General features: G+C 38.6%; 1 protein-coding gene across 5 annotated transcripts in view; it reads right to left on the bottom strand.

Moving 5' to 3' along the window:
* The window catches only part of LOC114134095 (regulator of G-protein signaling 6-like), a 47,353-nt gene that overhangs the window by 8,273 nt on the left and 22,543 nt on the right, over window positions 1-16,537 (bottom strand). For all 5 annotated transcript variants that reach the window (XM_028000389.1, XM_028000391.1, XM_028000392.1 and 2 more), the window contains exons 3-12: window positions 7,970-8,069; window positions 7,229-7,279; window positions 7,037-7,143; window positions 4,633-4,684; window positions 4,121-4,185; window positions 2,336-2,412; window positions 1,731-1,812; window positions 1,466-1,540; window positions 478-579; window positions 167-339 (exon numbers count right to left, since the gene is read on the bottom strand). In XM_028000389.1, coding sequence (XP_027856190.1) covers window positions 167-339; window positions 478-579; window positions 1,466-1,540; window positions 1,731-1,812; window positions 2,336-2,412; window positions 4,121-4,185; window positions 4,633-4,684; window positions 7,037-7,143; window positions 7,229-7,279; window positions 7,970-8,069 — 884 coding nt within the window. The remainder of the gene's footprint in view (window positions 1-166; window positions 340-477; window positions 580-1,465; window positions 1,541-1,730; window positions 1,813-2,335; window positions 2,413-4,120; window positions 4,186-4,632; window positions 4,685-7,036; window positions 7,144-7,228; window positions 7,280-7,969; window positions 8,070-16,537) is intronic.

Raw genomic sequence — 16,537 nt, 5'->3', positions numbered from 1 at the left:
TAATAAAATAAAAATCTGAGACTGGGATGTCAGTACACATTCGGGAATGCTGGAATTAACACATAGCAGCAGTTCAGCAGCAGTTCCCTCACTTCAAATAGCCCCAGTTATACTGGACTAATGGCCAAAATCCACCAATCCCCCTGTTCTCAGCAACAAGCCTCACCTTGCCTCCATGTCCCAGAAGGCGGCGTCCTCACTAATCCATGGGTTCGAGGGCTCCACGCCTGATACAAAGGGGTCATATTCCATAAACTGCTCTGTGTAGGTCATCAGGCTGTCGGCCACTTTGGAAACCTTCATACAGTGTCTGTCAAGCTGGATGTTCAAAAAGGTTATCTGAGGGCGGAAGGAGACAGAGAAAAAAAGGGGCTTAATAAGGTAACAGCTCATCAGTCTATGTCTCTGATTGTCTTTATGATGGATGAGGAAGGCAGATTGGTGGTAATGAAGTGTTGAGCGTAATGTCACACTTACCTCCTTCTGAACGTCCTCTTTGGTGGGCTTCCTGCTCGGCTGGGAACTGATGTGGATTGGACTTGGTTGGCTCTGGCCGTCGTCTGGCACTCCATAGACCGACTGGAAAAAGTGAGAGAAAAATGATAGACAGATATGGTTTTGTATTAATACCACTGGTATGTGGATGTGTTAGTTAATATTAGTGACAACTTTATGGTTTTGTTTTTTTTGTTGCTTTTTTCCTCCCATGTTTCTGAACCAAATATCTTTCTGATTTCAAAGTAGTATTTTTTCTAACTGTTTGAAATTGAATCAGAATCTCACACCTGTCCTGTTTTAGGCCAGTTTTGATAACAAGAAGGATTAAAAGTATTGTGATAATCACTTCATTACTTCTCAATTACCATAAATGACGTTTTCAATTTTTCCCTTTTTTCCTCCAAATGTCTCTCATTGTGACTTCAATTTTCCTTTTCATCAGACTATAGGGCATAAATTAAGGCCTTTATCTATGAGTGCATATGCACTCACCTTGTCTCCATGTCCTGCACATATAACTTCAGCAAATTATGAAGTTATATGTGCAGAATTGGCTTATCCCTCACTGCGTGGCCTTTCAGTCCATGTTGATTTATTTCACCATAGATAAAAACAGTCTTTTACCATCTTCACTGACTTTTTCATGATATCACTTAAGGAAGGAATGTTTGAGAATTTGCCTTAAAACACTTCCACATCTGTGTTTCAACATTACCTCAAGTGCTGTGATTCAGATGCTAACAAAGACAGGGTATCATCATCATCCATGCTTTCACGAGAAAGTTTAAAAAAGTTATAAAATGTCTCAAATTTAAAGATGTAATTTAAATATGTAAATAATTAAGAAATCACTATATAAACTATAAATGATCTGTTATTTCAGCATTTACTTTAGAGAAAATTACGCTATATTTAATCTGGGACAGTGAAGCTGGACGTCCACTCCTATGTTGTCTCAGTCTGTCACCTTTTTCACCCTGTGTGGGTTCTTCTCTCTTCGACACTTGCGGATGTCCATCTCCGTGGTGTTGACGCAGCCTGGCTGTGGGAGACAGCAGGAAACATGACGGTTCGGGTCACTGTTCTATGAGCATGTGTTGTTTACAAAGACACTGGTGCTACATCTGATTCTGATCTCTCTTCTTTTCATTTTTGACGTACTTTCTGCTTTGCTTCCTTTGTGTGCTCAGTGCCTCTGACATTTGTGTTGTTTTTCTTTCTCTATAACTCACCACTGGTCGATGAACGTCCCAGAACGCCCTCTCCTGGCTGTCAAGGATCTTCCTCTCTGCCTTGTCCTTCTTTCTGTCGATCCTGCATGCAAGTGAGACAGACCTCATGTTTCAGATCATTCAGGACTGAAACATGAGGTCAAATTCAGGCAGACCTGACTTACAAAAACATTCAGCCTTTTCCTCTCTCCTCACTGACGGCTGCAGTCTACAGAGCAAAAACCTCAGGAGTTTAGGTCTTGATCTATCTGCTGGTGTTACCTCTGGAGAGACCTATCCCTTACATAACTGACATTTACTGATTTGCTTCATATTGTCCCCCCGCGATACATGGCTTCCTATATTGACTTTACTTCTGTCCAACAGCAGCCAATGATTGATGTTATGCATTTATTTCCTTGTGTTTCACTGACAGCAGAGGATAAAGTGTCCTAACTATCTGTCAGGGATTATTTTGTGCTTACACTAGCCAGCCACCAGAGAGCAGCCTCACAAAACAACCCAGAGCATGTGATTGTTTGAATCCAGGAGGAATTGCTGTTATTTTTTGGAGAATAACACAAAGTGATGTGTTGAAACGAAGCATGATTGACGTATGCACTCACTTCACTTGAGCCTCAGCTTGCATGAAGATGAATTCCCACTTTCTGGCGAAAGCCCTCTGCAGCCGAGCGAGGTTTTCCTGCAAGATGCAATTTGAATAATGCGTTTGGGGAGAATTTAAGATTTTTTACTGTCAAACCGTAAAATGTTTAAATACTCTCTTGTGCAGTGCTTTGCAGAAGTATTAACACCCCTTAAACCATTCTACATTTTATCACATTACAACTACAAATATAAATGTATTGTATTAAGATTTGGTGTGATTGATCACTGAAAAGTCATAAATAAATTTTTGATCAGCAGCTGTTAATCAATTTTTGCTATGGGTGTAAAACCATCTATTAATGCAAGAACTTTGTTGTATGTCTCTACCAGATTTTCACATCTGAAGACTAAAATTATTCTTCATTCTTCTTTACAAAATTGCTGGAGTTCGGTCAGGTTGGTTGACAATCATATGAATTCTGTCTGACATTTTAGCATATGAATATGCTTTGATCAACACCACAACATAAACCCTCTGCTCCAGCTTTAAGTCTGCAGCAGCCTTTAACAGGTTTTCTTTGAGGAGTATTTATCTCCTTTCATCAACGCTGGCCAATTTCCCCACCCCTACAAAAGAAAACCATCCATATAGTATGAGACGGCAAAAACCAACGTGACATTATGTGATGTGATCTTGGTGATGTTAAGGTTTTATCTTCCTCACACAAACAAAAAGCTCAGGTTTGCTTTTATCTGACCAGAGCACTATCCACAGTTCTGCTGCGTTGTGGCAAACTGCAAGCAGGACTTCTTTGGCTCTCTTTCAACATTAGCCTTCTTCTGCAGCCTTCACAGGACAACTGCATTGACAATGACATTAAAATACACACAAGTGGATTTTAACAATTAAGAGACTAATGAAGGAAATGGATTGGTTCATTTAGGGGTATCAAAGTAAAGGTGAGTGAACAAATCCACACCATATGTTTCATACATTAGTTGCAAAACTTATGGAAAACAATTCTGATTCCCCTTTACAAATGTGCACCACTTGGTGTTTATTCTTCAAATGCGATCATTATAAAATGCTTTAAAGCTTGTTGTAACAAGAAAAAATGTTCAAAAGTTTCAGGGACTATTGATATTTGTTCAGCTCTGCATAAGCGATGTGTCGCTATTATACATGCAAGCAGATTTTGTTTCTTAGATGTGTTTTTTGACGAGTTTCATTGTTGTGTTTTTCTATTTTACTAGAAGCTTGAATGTAAATTCATGTTCAATTTACATTCTGTAAAAACACAAAAGATAGCTTTTAAATGTCAACAAATCTATTCACGTGTTCCTGTTAATGCTCAAAAAAGCATCTGTCCAAGCTAAAGTAAGTGACCTCATTGCAAAAAGGAAAACTCCGGCCAGCAGGCATGTTAACAGTGAAAGCAATGATGCCTGAGGCATAAAGTGACCTGAATAGAACAGGAAGGAAGTGTACTGGACAATAGTTGCAGAGTCATTTGGAATATTAAAGTGCAGTACAAGCTACTCTTTGTAACAGCAAGAGATCAGCACTAGGGTAACGTGCCTCCTGGGGGGCATATTGATCTGCTGATGCCAAATAATCCTGCAGGTATTTTGGGGGTACATTTTGTGGCCAGGAAATTACTGCCATCAAATGGATCTCCTGGAGCGCAACCATTCATAATGGCTTGATGCCATTTTCAAACCCCAGAAGACATGAGTAAAGATTTATCCTGTTTGCAATCGGCTTGCTGGTGATTTTTACGCTAAAATAACATTTTACTTACTGCTTCGTAGTCTGCGAGCTCGAGTCTGGCTTTATTCTGCATGGTGCGCTTGCACAGGTATATGGCTGGGGAGGGGGAGAATGAATAATCACATTTTTAAAAGGTCAAACGATATTAAAAGAAAGGTCAGTTGTTTCAAATCTATTTTTCTGAACCAATATCTCAGATGTTTACACCAATGTTTATCTAATTTAAGCTGGAAGCCTATTAGTTGTCTTTTAAAATAAAATAAAAACAAGAGGGCTATCCCTCAGAGACAGAGATTTGGTCAAAGCAGTCAATGCATCTTGATTTGTTAGGCTAATCCTATCCCATTGGGTTCTTTCTGGTTGATGTTCCTCAGGGCCAGATACATTACAGGGAAGAGCCCTGTGGATCAATACTTAGTGAGTGTCAACAGCAGCTCTACAGTGTGAGCTGTGTTTAAGCTCTGGAGAAAGAAACAGATGAAGACATCAGGGAAATCTTAGCAAGTTTTGAGAAGGAGGTGGAAATCGACAGCTTTTACTCACCATAGTCTGTATTCTCGGGTTCCCAGCAGTTTGAAGGCCAGAAGTATGGAGACTGAGAATAGACAGAATTTAATTTTAAAAAATGGCTTATTTTCTATTTTACAAGTTAAATAAAGTCGTTCTGTCCATTCCTTTCATCACTTTCAGAACAGTTCAGAAGTGTGAAGACACTCATCTACGAATGACAGTCAGACTAATTTAGACTTTTAATGATACATTTGAAATGCCACTTTACCAAAATGCAACCTCCAAGAGTATTTTAGATAAGAATTGGGTGAGCAAGTTTAAATTTAGACTTATGCTTTGATTGTGCGGTTTTGTTACGGTTGGTGTTCCATTTTCAATAATTTTTTTAGACGCTTGTCCTCTTGTTTTTAATGTTTTCATATTTTTAGATTTTAGATTTAGATAGACTATTTGTAGTTCAGTATTCACACATTCACCTATTTACAGTAACCACAAATTGCCTGAGGAAAATTGGCCTGGTAGCAGTTTTTGGTCTAAAATATTGGGGTAAAAAATGTAGTTTGGAAAACTGAAATATCAATGCTTCTGGACATGCTACTGACTGCCGTTTGCAAAGCTGTCAATTTGCACCATTTATTTTTATTGACGCAAATTACCTGTACACCCAAGAACAGAAATAAGGAAGACTGTATATGCTGGTATAGTAGGGCTAAAATAATTTCCACTACATATATTAATGCATATTAATATTTATTTTGTGTTTGAATTATTAAAATAAAAAGTTATAAAATATTTAGAGGAACTCTCAAGTATTTGTGGATTATAGATATTATATTATGATTATCTGTCTTCCTGGTTAAGTTACTATGTGGTCTGTAAGCACATGGTTCTCTTGAGGTTTTCCTCAATTTCTTGTATCTTTTGGATTTTCATGGACTTTCTTATTCATTAAGTTATTCTGTATTTTAGTATTCTCGCTGGATATTTGACCGCCCTTCCCATCAGAAATGGTAGAGTCAATTAAAAAGTATAATTTTCTTGGAAGGTGCCACATTTCAAAAGTAGCTCATACATTTTATTGAGGTTCTGACCATTCTAGAGTCTCTGTGTTAGATCATTTTCCCCATTTCAGTGTAAAAATATTTGTGAACTTTGTTTGAAAGCTGGGTCTTTGCCAAGAACTAAAGCAGTTTGAATATATATCCAAATATTCAGTCAGAATTATGCCAGAATTTCATTGCTGTCTATAATAATGTGGTGGTTTCTCTGAAACATGAAAAATATATATTTACTCAAATATTGTTTGTATGAACACCCCTGAGCGTGTATGTATCTGTGTGCATCTCAGAAGAAAATATATTATACTTCAAAAATGTCCACACATATATTGTTTTGTTCAAATGTATTGTTAAAGGTAAAATAATAATAATAATAATAAAAGTTATGCACGTCTCTTGTATGTAAATGTATGACCATCAATGTACATTCCCTCACCTTTACCGGGATCAAAATGTAAACAAGTATTTGTTCAAACACAGTCTTTGAAATAAATTCCTTTAGCTACTATACATAACCATGAAGCAAAGGTGACTTTTTTCTCTCTATTCTAGCTGAAATTACAGATTCAGAATTCCTTCCTGAATGCATTCATAATTGATGACTTCAATTTGTCATGCATTCTTAATAGTAGGACAGAATTAGAACCACATATTTCATTTGCACTATTTGTCATGACGATAATTAGCATGAGGAGAAAGACTGATGCTGATAAATGCACCTGTGGAAGAATAATAACTTGCTCTCATTCAGAACTGTCAGCTCAGAATAAAACAGGCCAGTCTGTAACACAATGCACAAAAGTGTGACAAACATTGGAGGACAGCTGCCATTAAATCTGGATGCTCTACCAGTTTAGTATCTATTTTAAGGCTGTCACAATCTCTTGCAGTGCAGCTATGCAGATGTTTCAGCATGTTACAGTGGATTCTTCTCAGGGTTTCTGGTTAGTGGGCCTGTTGCATCATCATCAGAGGGAATATTTTTAGCCCCAGCTGAATGAGCAAGTGTTGCCCTCCCTGCACAGATATAATAATGGCTTTTAATTTTGGCCAATAAGGGGCAAAGATAAATGCCCCTCTTCCCTTCTTGGGGTTTCCCAGTGGGTAAGATGGAGCAAATAAAAAACACCTTCGTGACAAGCTCCACTGCTGGCCCACAGGCTCTGTCCTGCTGCCTCCTCTTGCTCTGATGCACCATGCAGCAGGGGTGCACTGTATAGTATCGACCTTGGTGGAATGAGTAATAGGCTTAGGAAGGATTGCTCTCATTAGCATCACGCAGTAAACACATCCCTCTGATAAACAACTATCATCTTATTATTCCATACTCCAAGGCCTTGCAAAGCCCCAGGACAGCCCCTCAGTGAACTTCTCTGTACCTGAAAGCGGTAGTGGGTTCCGTCATCCTTTAAGGTCAGGACGTGGTCAGAGATGGGAAAGATGTAGCCATGAGCTGCAATCAGACTACCGAGGTGGATGGCTTCAGCTAGTGACGGAAGAGCAGGAAAGCACATGAAATTCTCTTCCATCTCTCTGTGTTTTCATTACTCAACATCTGTCTGCAGGCCTACCTGGATCCTCAATGGAGAGGTTTTTTATCAGCCACTGAACAATGTCTGCCCCTGTTTTCCAGAGAACAGCAACGGTCAGAAAGGGTGTCACAATTACAAATACACAACAGTTCAGACAAAAGCTGCCTCTCTTCAAAGCTGTCAAAGTTGGGTAGGTGTCTAAATATAGCGCATTGTTGGCAGGTTTGCACTGCATTCGCTGCTCCTGGACAGCAAAACATTCGGCCCCCCTGTTGGTGCTTAGCAGAAGCTGCTGGAAAGCCCTGGAGGAAACCATGTGAAGGACTGACTCAGACTCAGCCTCACAGAGAGACGGAGCAACCTCCACGTCCTATTTTTGTGACTCACTATTACACAGAAGCACAAACATAAAGGAATACAGCACCTACACAAATAGGCACACAGACAGAGGGAAGAATGCGCTTTACTGAATTGGTGGCAACAACGGGATGAAACAGCCTGGCAAAGACATGATCTGCCTGCTTCTACAGTAGTAGCATGGAAAATGAGCACAGAAGGTCATACATGTATAATTTATTGTGACTCATATATTTTGCATAGTTAAAGAATGCAAGGATGGAAAACACACAATACCAAGGACAAAGTTATAAATGCATCAGGTGAGATTAGCCCTTACTAAGGAAGAAGCAGCTCACAGGGTGCAACATTTGTAAATGTTAAAGCATGATTCACACACACGTACAGTATATGCTCATTTATGGTTTCCACACAAATACGAACCTGATACCACACTCGGGATCTTTGAGAGGAAGCTTTTAACGGTCCGGATGGCAACTCCTCCTGCTTTCTCATCTTGTATTCGTGTAACAATGTCTTCCATCTGTGGAGCAGAAAGTTAGAGGTTGGTCATGTCATTGCATTTTATACACTGTTGGTCAAAAGGTTTTCAACACAACTTAGTCTGGTTTTTAAATTAAAAGTCAAGCAGTTCAAGTACAAGGAATAGCTTGAAATGGTACAAAAGTAATGGTTGAACAGCCTGGTGTTGAAGTAAGGAAGCAAAACTGAAAAATAACGTGTTTCATAATGTAAATGCAGAATTTTTTGTTCAACCTGACTTAGCTGGAAATCACATATTGTGAAGTATTGTGTATGTTGTTGCTGCATCTGCAGTGATGGCGCTGTACCAATTTGCTGTGGTGAAAGATGAGATAAACTGAGAAGCTCTTGATTTGTCAGTTAACCTATGTTCATACCCTTGTCTACAACCAAGAGAAATAGATTGTGGATACAAGCAGCTGAAATGAGTTTGGACGGATGGACGCATGCTTTAAGAGTTTTAAGTTGAAGCAAATAATGTAAAATGCCATGCAACATTCTGCAGCTGACACGTCATATCCAATTCCACACTTGTGAAGAGGCTTGAAGCTGAACAGTTTAATTTAAACATTTCTCTTTCTGACAATAACATGAAGTGACACCCATAAGATCTTCCACTCTGTAAAGCTCAAAACCTCCAAGACTTGGGTCAAGGGTTCAGTGAAACTAAACCCAGGGTTTGTGTGGCTGTGGCCACATATTTAAAGTGATTTATTTAGCTACAACTAGGGGTTAGAAGTTTTCCACAGCCGAAAAAGCTGTCAATGTTAATCCCAGAGGCAAAGATAAACATCACACCTCCGACCAAGCCAGAGCCTCAAACACATCACACATTAGCTGCCTAAAATTAGGTGCTTCTCTACACAGCTCTCCATGCAGCCAGCACACAGCACAGATCTCACAGCAAGCAAGCAAACATTCAGTCTTTCAAGGGTAAACACGATACATCCTTATAAGAATTCATAATTTATTATTATTACATTTAAATATGTTTAAATGTCAAATCTTAAATGATTTATGAGGTGGGTTAGATGGTCTGGTAGAGCCTGACTAGAACCAATTAAAAATCCCATAAATATTTACACATAGGTGTTTAACTACAGTCAGTTTACTGTGGTACTTTCCATTAAGGTAGTTGGATTGGCAGATAAATGCTTTATGCCTCGCTCCATGTCTGTTCAGCGAGCGAGCGCTGTCAGATACACACAAACATGCACACGGTTGCTGCAGTTTGTGTGAGTCAGTTAACAAGCAACTCTTGGGATAAATGCTATGAGAATTTTAAGACAGCCGTTTACATATTTCTTTTTATGTTCCTTAATATCACACCACAAGGCAGACGTCAAGTCACAAAGTCTGGCTCACAGCATCCCGCTGAGCTCTACAGTTACTGCCATTTCTGTGCACTTCTAGCCACTTGCACCACAGTTCATTCATCATTTAAGAAAGCGTATCTGTAAGTGAATGTTTTTTACTTACACAGGCTGGCTTGAAAATATAAAGTTAAGCGGCTTCCAGGAGCAGACCTACAGTATATACATGTAGTATTTCCTGTGTTTGCCTCGTCAGCCCATCTAAAGGATCTTGTTTTACACTCAAAGCTAGAAGAAAATTGGTAGCAGCGACATTCCTGCCACTTTTGGATTATGGAGATTTTTATATATGAATGCCAAATGTCTTCAATCATTAAATACTGTGTATCATTGCGCTTTAAGATTTATAACTGGTAGTAGACGTCTGACACATCATTGTGATTTGTTCGCAAAAGCTGAATGGCCCCCATTAAGTGTACGGAGAAACAATCATTTAATGATCCTGATGTATAAATCTTTACTCGGTCTAACCCCAGCATATTTATCCACTCTCCTACATAGAACTGTCAGTTTTCATTCTCTTCGCTCCAATAACATTATTCTTCTGCATGTCCCACGCTTTCGAACTGAAAAAGGGAAGCAGGCATTCAGTGTGTTTTGCCCCCACAGCATGGAATCAGTTGCAGTCTGAACTTAAGATGTCGGAAATTATTTCACTGGACTTATTTCGAGCAGTTCTTAAAGATAGGCAACAAGATTCTGTGAAACAGTGTCATTGTTTTTAAATTGTTTTTATTGTTTTATACTTGTGCATATGTATTAATTGTTTTTATCTTGTAACCAGGTTGCTATGTATTGCAAATTTTTTGCTCAGGTCCGTCTTGAAAATGAGATCTAGATCTCAACGGGTTTTACCTGATTAAATAAAGGAATATGGATAAAGGCCACCTCCAGTTTTGCCTGCACGGATACCTCAAAATAAATTTTGTGGAAGTATCCTAATAAAATTTGGTAGAGACATTTATGGCCATGATAAAATAAAATAAATACCGTAAGTACTTCTCTACTTGGTCCAATTTGGCTGCCAAGCCCAATTTAACACACAATTTAGTCTTTTTATCTAATTAATAGGTGCTAATTAATGGTTGCTATTTAGCAACATTTTGCAGATCTTTTGACCACTATTATAATCCAATGACACCCCAAAAATTAGCTTCAATATATTATTCAATATATTATTTTACTCAACACTCTTATGCACTATCAATGTTTTATAAACAAAAGAAAATTTTAATTTGTTTTATGCACTATCAAGACTATATAAAGACCATGCAAATGTTTTTATCAAAGTTGCTTAGTGCAAATTTATGACAGCAATTAACAATTTCAATAGCAGCATATGAGTGATGTTTTTTTTCCATCAGAAAGTATGTTTTTGAATCAGCATTTTGACTTTGGCTATTATTTTATCATCCGATGAATTGCTCTGTCAGAAATATGCTTTGTTACACTGCTGTGTTAACAAAATGAAGCATTGTGGCACATCAGTCTTTTCATTGAAGATCAGATGCAAAACAATCTAATGAAAAGTAAAGAAATTAGCTTTGAAATTTTAAATAGCTTTGATCCATCTCGGAAGAATAAGTCAAAACCCGCTTTTAACCAGAATAACAAAAAGGCAAAGATCTTCTTGTTCTCATGTAAAAACAAAGACCAAAGTATTGCTTATCTTCCTATACAGTGACAACAGAGGAGAAGCACAGCTATAGAAAATGTAGTCCACTTAATGGTATCACAGTTTTGTGTCAAGGATTTCTGATCAGTGCAGCTTGCATAATAAAAGCACTTTAGTCTGTGCTCCGTTTCACTTATCAGAAAAACACAGTTTACCAAAAACCTATGTATATGCTTTTGTAGCACACATAAATTCATATCCTTTTGGACACTCTAGCTTTAAAGGAGACCTATAATGTTTCCAGAAAACACAGCCATAAATAAGCTGCATATGTATCATCATCATCATATATGTATCATCTTTATAAGTTAGGGAAGTAGTTCTTTCAATGGACAGTGAAGGCACTGCTAAAAAAAATGTGCAACCTACCAAAGGAGCTGCTGGTCATTTTTCTACACTGCTGTTATTTAGTCTATTCTGTGTTCGTCCACCACTGTGTGGTTTGGCTCATCCACAAAACAGGACATAGGGTGAGACAGCAATGACCAATTATGTCTGCAGAGCAGATCATCAGGACTGACCTTCACTCCATTCAGGACTTGTACAGGACTAAGGTCACTAAAAGGGCAGCCAACAGCTCTTCAGACCCAACACATCCAATCCACAATCTGTTTAGACTTTTACCTTCAGGTCAATGACACAGAGAGCTATTCACAAAAAACAGCCGCCACAGAGAAAGTTTCTTTCCCAGAAATGTGGATGATAATACAAAACGTGTGATCGACTCATGACAGAAATCTGATCTCCTAAACCTAAGCCTTATGCAAAACATATGGGGTATAAACCCAGAACTATTTGGAGAAATTGTGCAAAGACAACAAGGATCATACAGCAATAACAGATTAAATTTATTCTACATTAGTAGGGTCTTTTATACATCTTTACCAGGGCAGCTGGTATGTTTGAAAAGGGCTGTCAAGTAAGCAGTTCATGAATGTTTGGGCCATGCAGCCTAACTTGATTCTCAAAAGTGATCACCAGCTCATGTTAACGGCACATCAGACTTTTACCAACTCTCTGTTGCATGTTTCTATATTTAGAATTAAATTAATTGGAGAATTAACCTAAAAATGACTTACAATCTTTTCTTAAACAGGGCACAGCAGGGACAGAAATAGCAATCAAGTAAATGTGACATGCTCAACTCTTGTGGGCAAGATATGAGTGTAAAAGCACCTACTAAAATTAAAACACTGTGCCAGTTTCTCTCAAAAAATGAAATGGAGTTGTTAAAAAATGAGACCCAAGATGGATCCATCAGTAATAGTGCCATCAATGATTCAGGAGACTCAGGCTGGATGTCACTGCTGATTTTTGGAGCTACAGAGAAAATGGAAAATGTCCAGGTAATTGTTGAAACAAAGGAAGATATCCATCCTGGAGATGAGTATGCTGTCAGGGAGCGCCTGGTGAAAATGAAGAACTCAGTATAGTTTGTCTCAAATCAGCTCTTTTATATTTTATAGCCAAAACTCATAAAAATGTTCATGTATTTAAAACATGATTATTTAGTCAACTGAGAATCTGTGGCCAGGTTAGAAGCTGTAATTGAAGCAAAAATTTGCTTTATGAAGTATTTGTTCACAGTGGCTGAACACAAATGAACACCACACTTATTAGATTTTTATTTGCAAAGAATTTTGAAAACCTGTAGTTTATTTTCACACTCTTGTTCTATTTTTTTGATGGTGTAGGTAGTTGGAATACCCTGAAGTTTGTAGCTGTACCGTGAAGAAATGTGGAAACATTTATGAACATATTTGGATAGGCACCGCATGGACATTCTTACCTGATTTTGCCTTAAAGGACACACAGCTGAAGAGGACGTGAGTGCATCACTTCTTTCTTAGGTTCTTGTCTGAGGTCACAACCACACCTGTCTCAACAGCAACGTGCCCGCTTAAGTTTTTATGCAGGCTTTTTGCAAAAGCATAAAATACACTGTTTTCCAACATTAATATCTGTGTTTTTGCAAGAATGCAGAAGCAACGAGGCTCGCTGAAAGGAGCCGCCATCTGCTCCAGCTGCTCCGAGGTCTTCTGCCGACGGTGAGATTGGCTCGGCGGAGCCTCAAATCCCTGATTGTGTTAAAATGTTTATGGCTTATAATTCTAGCGAAACTGCTGTTCAGAAACTGTATCGTTGCCAGTTGCCTCACGGTGGGCCAGTTGGTCTTGCTTTGCATTTTGCAACTTGCTCTGTGAGTTAGTTCAATACAACATGTTTTAATTGGATTGCAGTTTAAGCTGTTTATGTGTTTTTTTATAAAGTAGTTTGTATCTTAAAGACATATCAGTTAAAACTTAATACAAGTTTTATATACAAGTGAACAAAAGCAACTAATTATATTATTTTATTAGGATTAGGTATAGCATAACAAAATCTTTATACTTGCACAGATTATTCATGTTGCATAAAATCTGATTTCTTTTGCTACTTACAGTGTGACGTTTTGCGAATTAACTTCTCTAAAGTACACAGCCTGTCACACAATACTCCCCTCAATGCCACTTTGACCTCTGCACCATGCTGACTGCATAATAAAGGGAGTTCCAGCTGGTATGTGAAGCCTTAGGGGACTGAGGTGAGAATAAAGCCTGCAGGAGAGAGAAGACACCCCTCCTATTCTTTTCATTTCTCCTCCGTACTACCGACACCAAACAACTCCGGAACATGCCGAGTCATGACGAGGGATCTGGGAGAGCTTCCCTGCTGGATCTGACACAGTGTCGAGAGCCAGTGACAGCTGCTCGCAGAGCTGCACACAGGCTGGAAAAGCCAAGCTCAATAAGAGTGATGGTTGGAAACTCGGACTGCTTGGAGACGTGTGAATGAATCACATTTGCATAAACTCCCTCGCACTCTGACACATATTCATGCACAGTCATGTGTGCAGAATTCGAAAATGAACCAAAACATAAACAGTTTTTTTTGTGGATGTGTAAATGTGTAAATTGCTATCTTCCACAGAAATGTCCTACAGGGAAAAACGTTTCCTTTCACACAACAAACTGTTTTCCCTTCAGGTCCTATGGCTGAAATATATATTTAAAAAAAAAAAACACATTTTACTCCTCAGTGAAGATATTTCCCTCCTGTCAAGATCTTCTATATATCAAGTGCTTTGTACAAGTATTCAAAAGTGTGGTGTGCATTTGTGCTGAACATTCCTGAGTCAAGACTTTGAAGAATCACTTTTCACTGCTATTCCATCTTGGGCGAGACTCCATTAGCTTTGTAAGGTGAAGATGGAATAATTACCAGTCTTTCTTTAGCTCAAAGTAAAATCTCTATGGAGAACATTTGAGATAAATAGTTTTCAAGTCTTGCTAAAAATCACAACATGGATTTAGGTTTGTACTTTGAATAGGCAATTTCATTGTCAATTGGCTTTGAACTTTAAAAGTTGTCATCCTGTATAGACTTGTATTTAGTTCCATCACATCCCATCAACTTTGACCAGCTTTCTTGCCGATGCTGAAAACTAAGTATCAGCACCAAGATTCTGTCACCACAATGTGCATGTAGGGCAAAAACTTTAAATTTGATCTCATCTAACCAGAGGACGTTCTTCAACATCACTCCTGTGTCCCTGGAAACCATAAAGCTTGCAATTATTGCTTTCTTTCAACTATATTTTTCTTTTTCCCTCTCTTCCATAAATGACAGCCTGGTCAAAATATCTGCAGCTCCTATGGGCCTCCTTACTGCTCCTCTAACTAATGATCTCCTTGTCTGACCTGTCTGCCGTGTTCCTTGATCTTGAAAGGGCTTTTAGTTTTCTAATGTTCTCTAACAAACTTCTGACGACTTCACAGAACAGTCAAATTTATTTAATTGCTCTTTATTTACTTCTTTTGTGACTTCTAAATGGAATTTCTTTTCATGTTTAAAAGGGGCAGAATGAAAATGCATGCCACACATTTCAGATTACTTTTCATAAAGTTGGTGTATTACAAAAAGTCCAATTAAATTACAAAGCATGTAAAATAATATAAGGGTACTGCGATCTAAGTAATCAGGGCAGTGATGTGTTGGAAATGCATTAAAGATTAGAGTTTAAAAATCTGAACCACAGCGTGTGTTGTTGAACATCCTTATCTGATCCTCTGAAGCATGCAAGCATGTAAAATATTCATGACTGATGGAAATCTAGTCCCTTCATTTCAGCACCCTTCATTCCAGTCAGGTGTTGACAGGTTGATTCATGTGTAATTAAATTACACAGCGTGCATTAGCAGTCTTTACCTGTGGCATCCACAGCAGAACAGAGTCCTAGAAGAAGTTGCAGGAATGCATTGAGTCCACATTTAGAAACAGTTTGATTGCTAGCCCTTCTGGATGTTAATGGCATCCTTCTAAACCAGAAGGATTCTTCTGTGATACTTAACCTTCAGCTATGTTGGAAGCAATCAGACCCAAGTATGAATAAGGATGTTCCCTCTTGTCAAATGATAATTCGTCAAGATAACATTTTTAAACTGCGTATATGCCAGATCGGATTATCTTTCTAAAAACGCGAGTGGCATGAAAATCAAAGCAATTAAAAGTTTAGCTTCTCTAATAGGCCTGCTGGTTGAGCTTTCATCCTTTCTTTTTATAAGCTGGCATAATAAGTTGAAACCTTATTTTATGCTTTGCTGTGGCAAAATGAGATGAAAGTCAGGGGTTTGACGTTGCCAAAAGTTCTTGCGATGAACACTAAAACGGAAACAGAGCCAGGCTGAGCAGCCTGTGCTGAGGAGAGTGTAAGTCTGCCCACAAACCACAGTGACTCATCGGGTCACCTTTTGTTGATGAGACTCAAGGAGGACAGAAAAAGACCCCTCTCCTCTTGTAAACGTCTGTTGTTAGATACTCCATGGGTTGCTAAGGGCTTGAGTGATGGGAGAAAACAGGAGTCTGCCATTCCTCTTTAAAACAGAGTGCCCCGCTCAGACAAGGAGGCTGCTTTTAAAAAAAATGAAGGGCACAAACTGCCTCAGACTGGACAGGCTGCTTTTAGAGGCTGGTTTGTACACTGCTGTGTATAAATGTTTGGGTTTTGTGAGTTTTCGTTTTCTTGTAAAACAAGCTGAGGGACATTTACGACATGCACTGTGACAGTCCATGAAATGTCACTTTCTTCAATACCTGCAGTTTCTTTCTCTGTGGGAGATCACTTACTAGCAGAAATTTGCATGCAGAGAGGCACAACCTCTCACACCACCTGCATTTTAAGTGCCTACAGGGTTCTGCTTTAAAACAAAAAGTTCAAAAGTACTGATCTTTTTTTAAAAAAAAAAAAAAAAAGAGGCTCAGTGGAGAGCAAATTGCATGCAGAGTAAGGAAAATGACAGGCGGGAAGGTAAAACAAAAAGGCTGCAGAGAAGCCACAACATGTTAAACTCCATCAAATACAGCTGTTTACAGAAACATTTA

Source organism: Xiphophorus couchianus, chromosome 19 (assembly GCF_001444195.1).
Source record: "Xiphophorus couchianus chromosome 19, X_couchianus-1.0, whole genome shotgun sequence".
Classification (NCBI taxonomy): Eukaryota; Metazoa; Chordata; class Actinopteri; order Cyprinodontiformes; family Poeciliidae; genus Xiphophorus; species Xiphophorus couchianus.
Note: the sequence above shows the minus strand (reverse complement) of the source record. Positions and strands in the feature narration are given on the sequence as shown.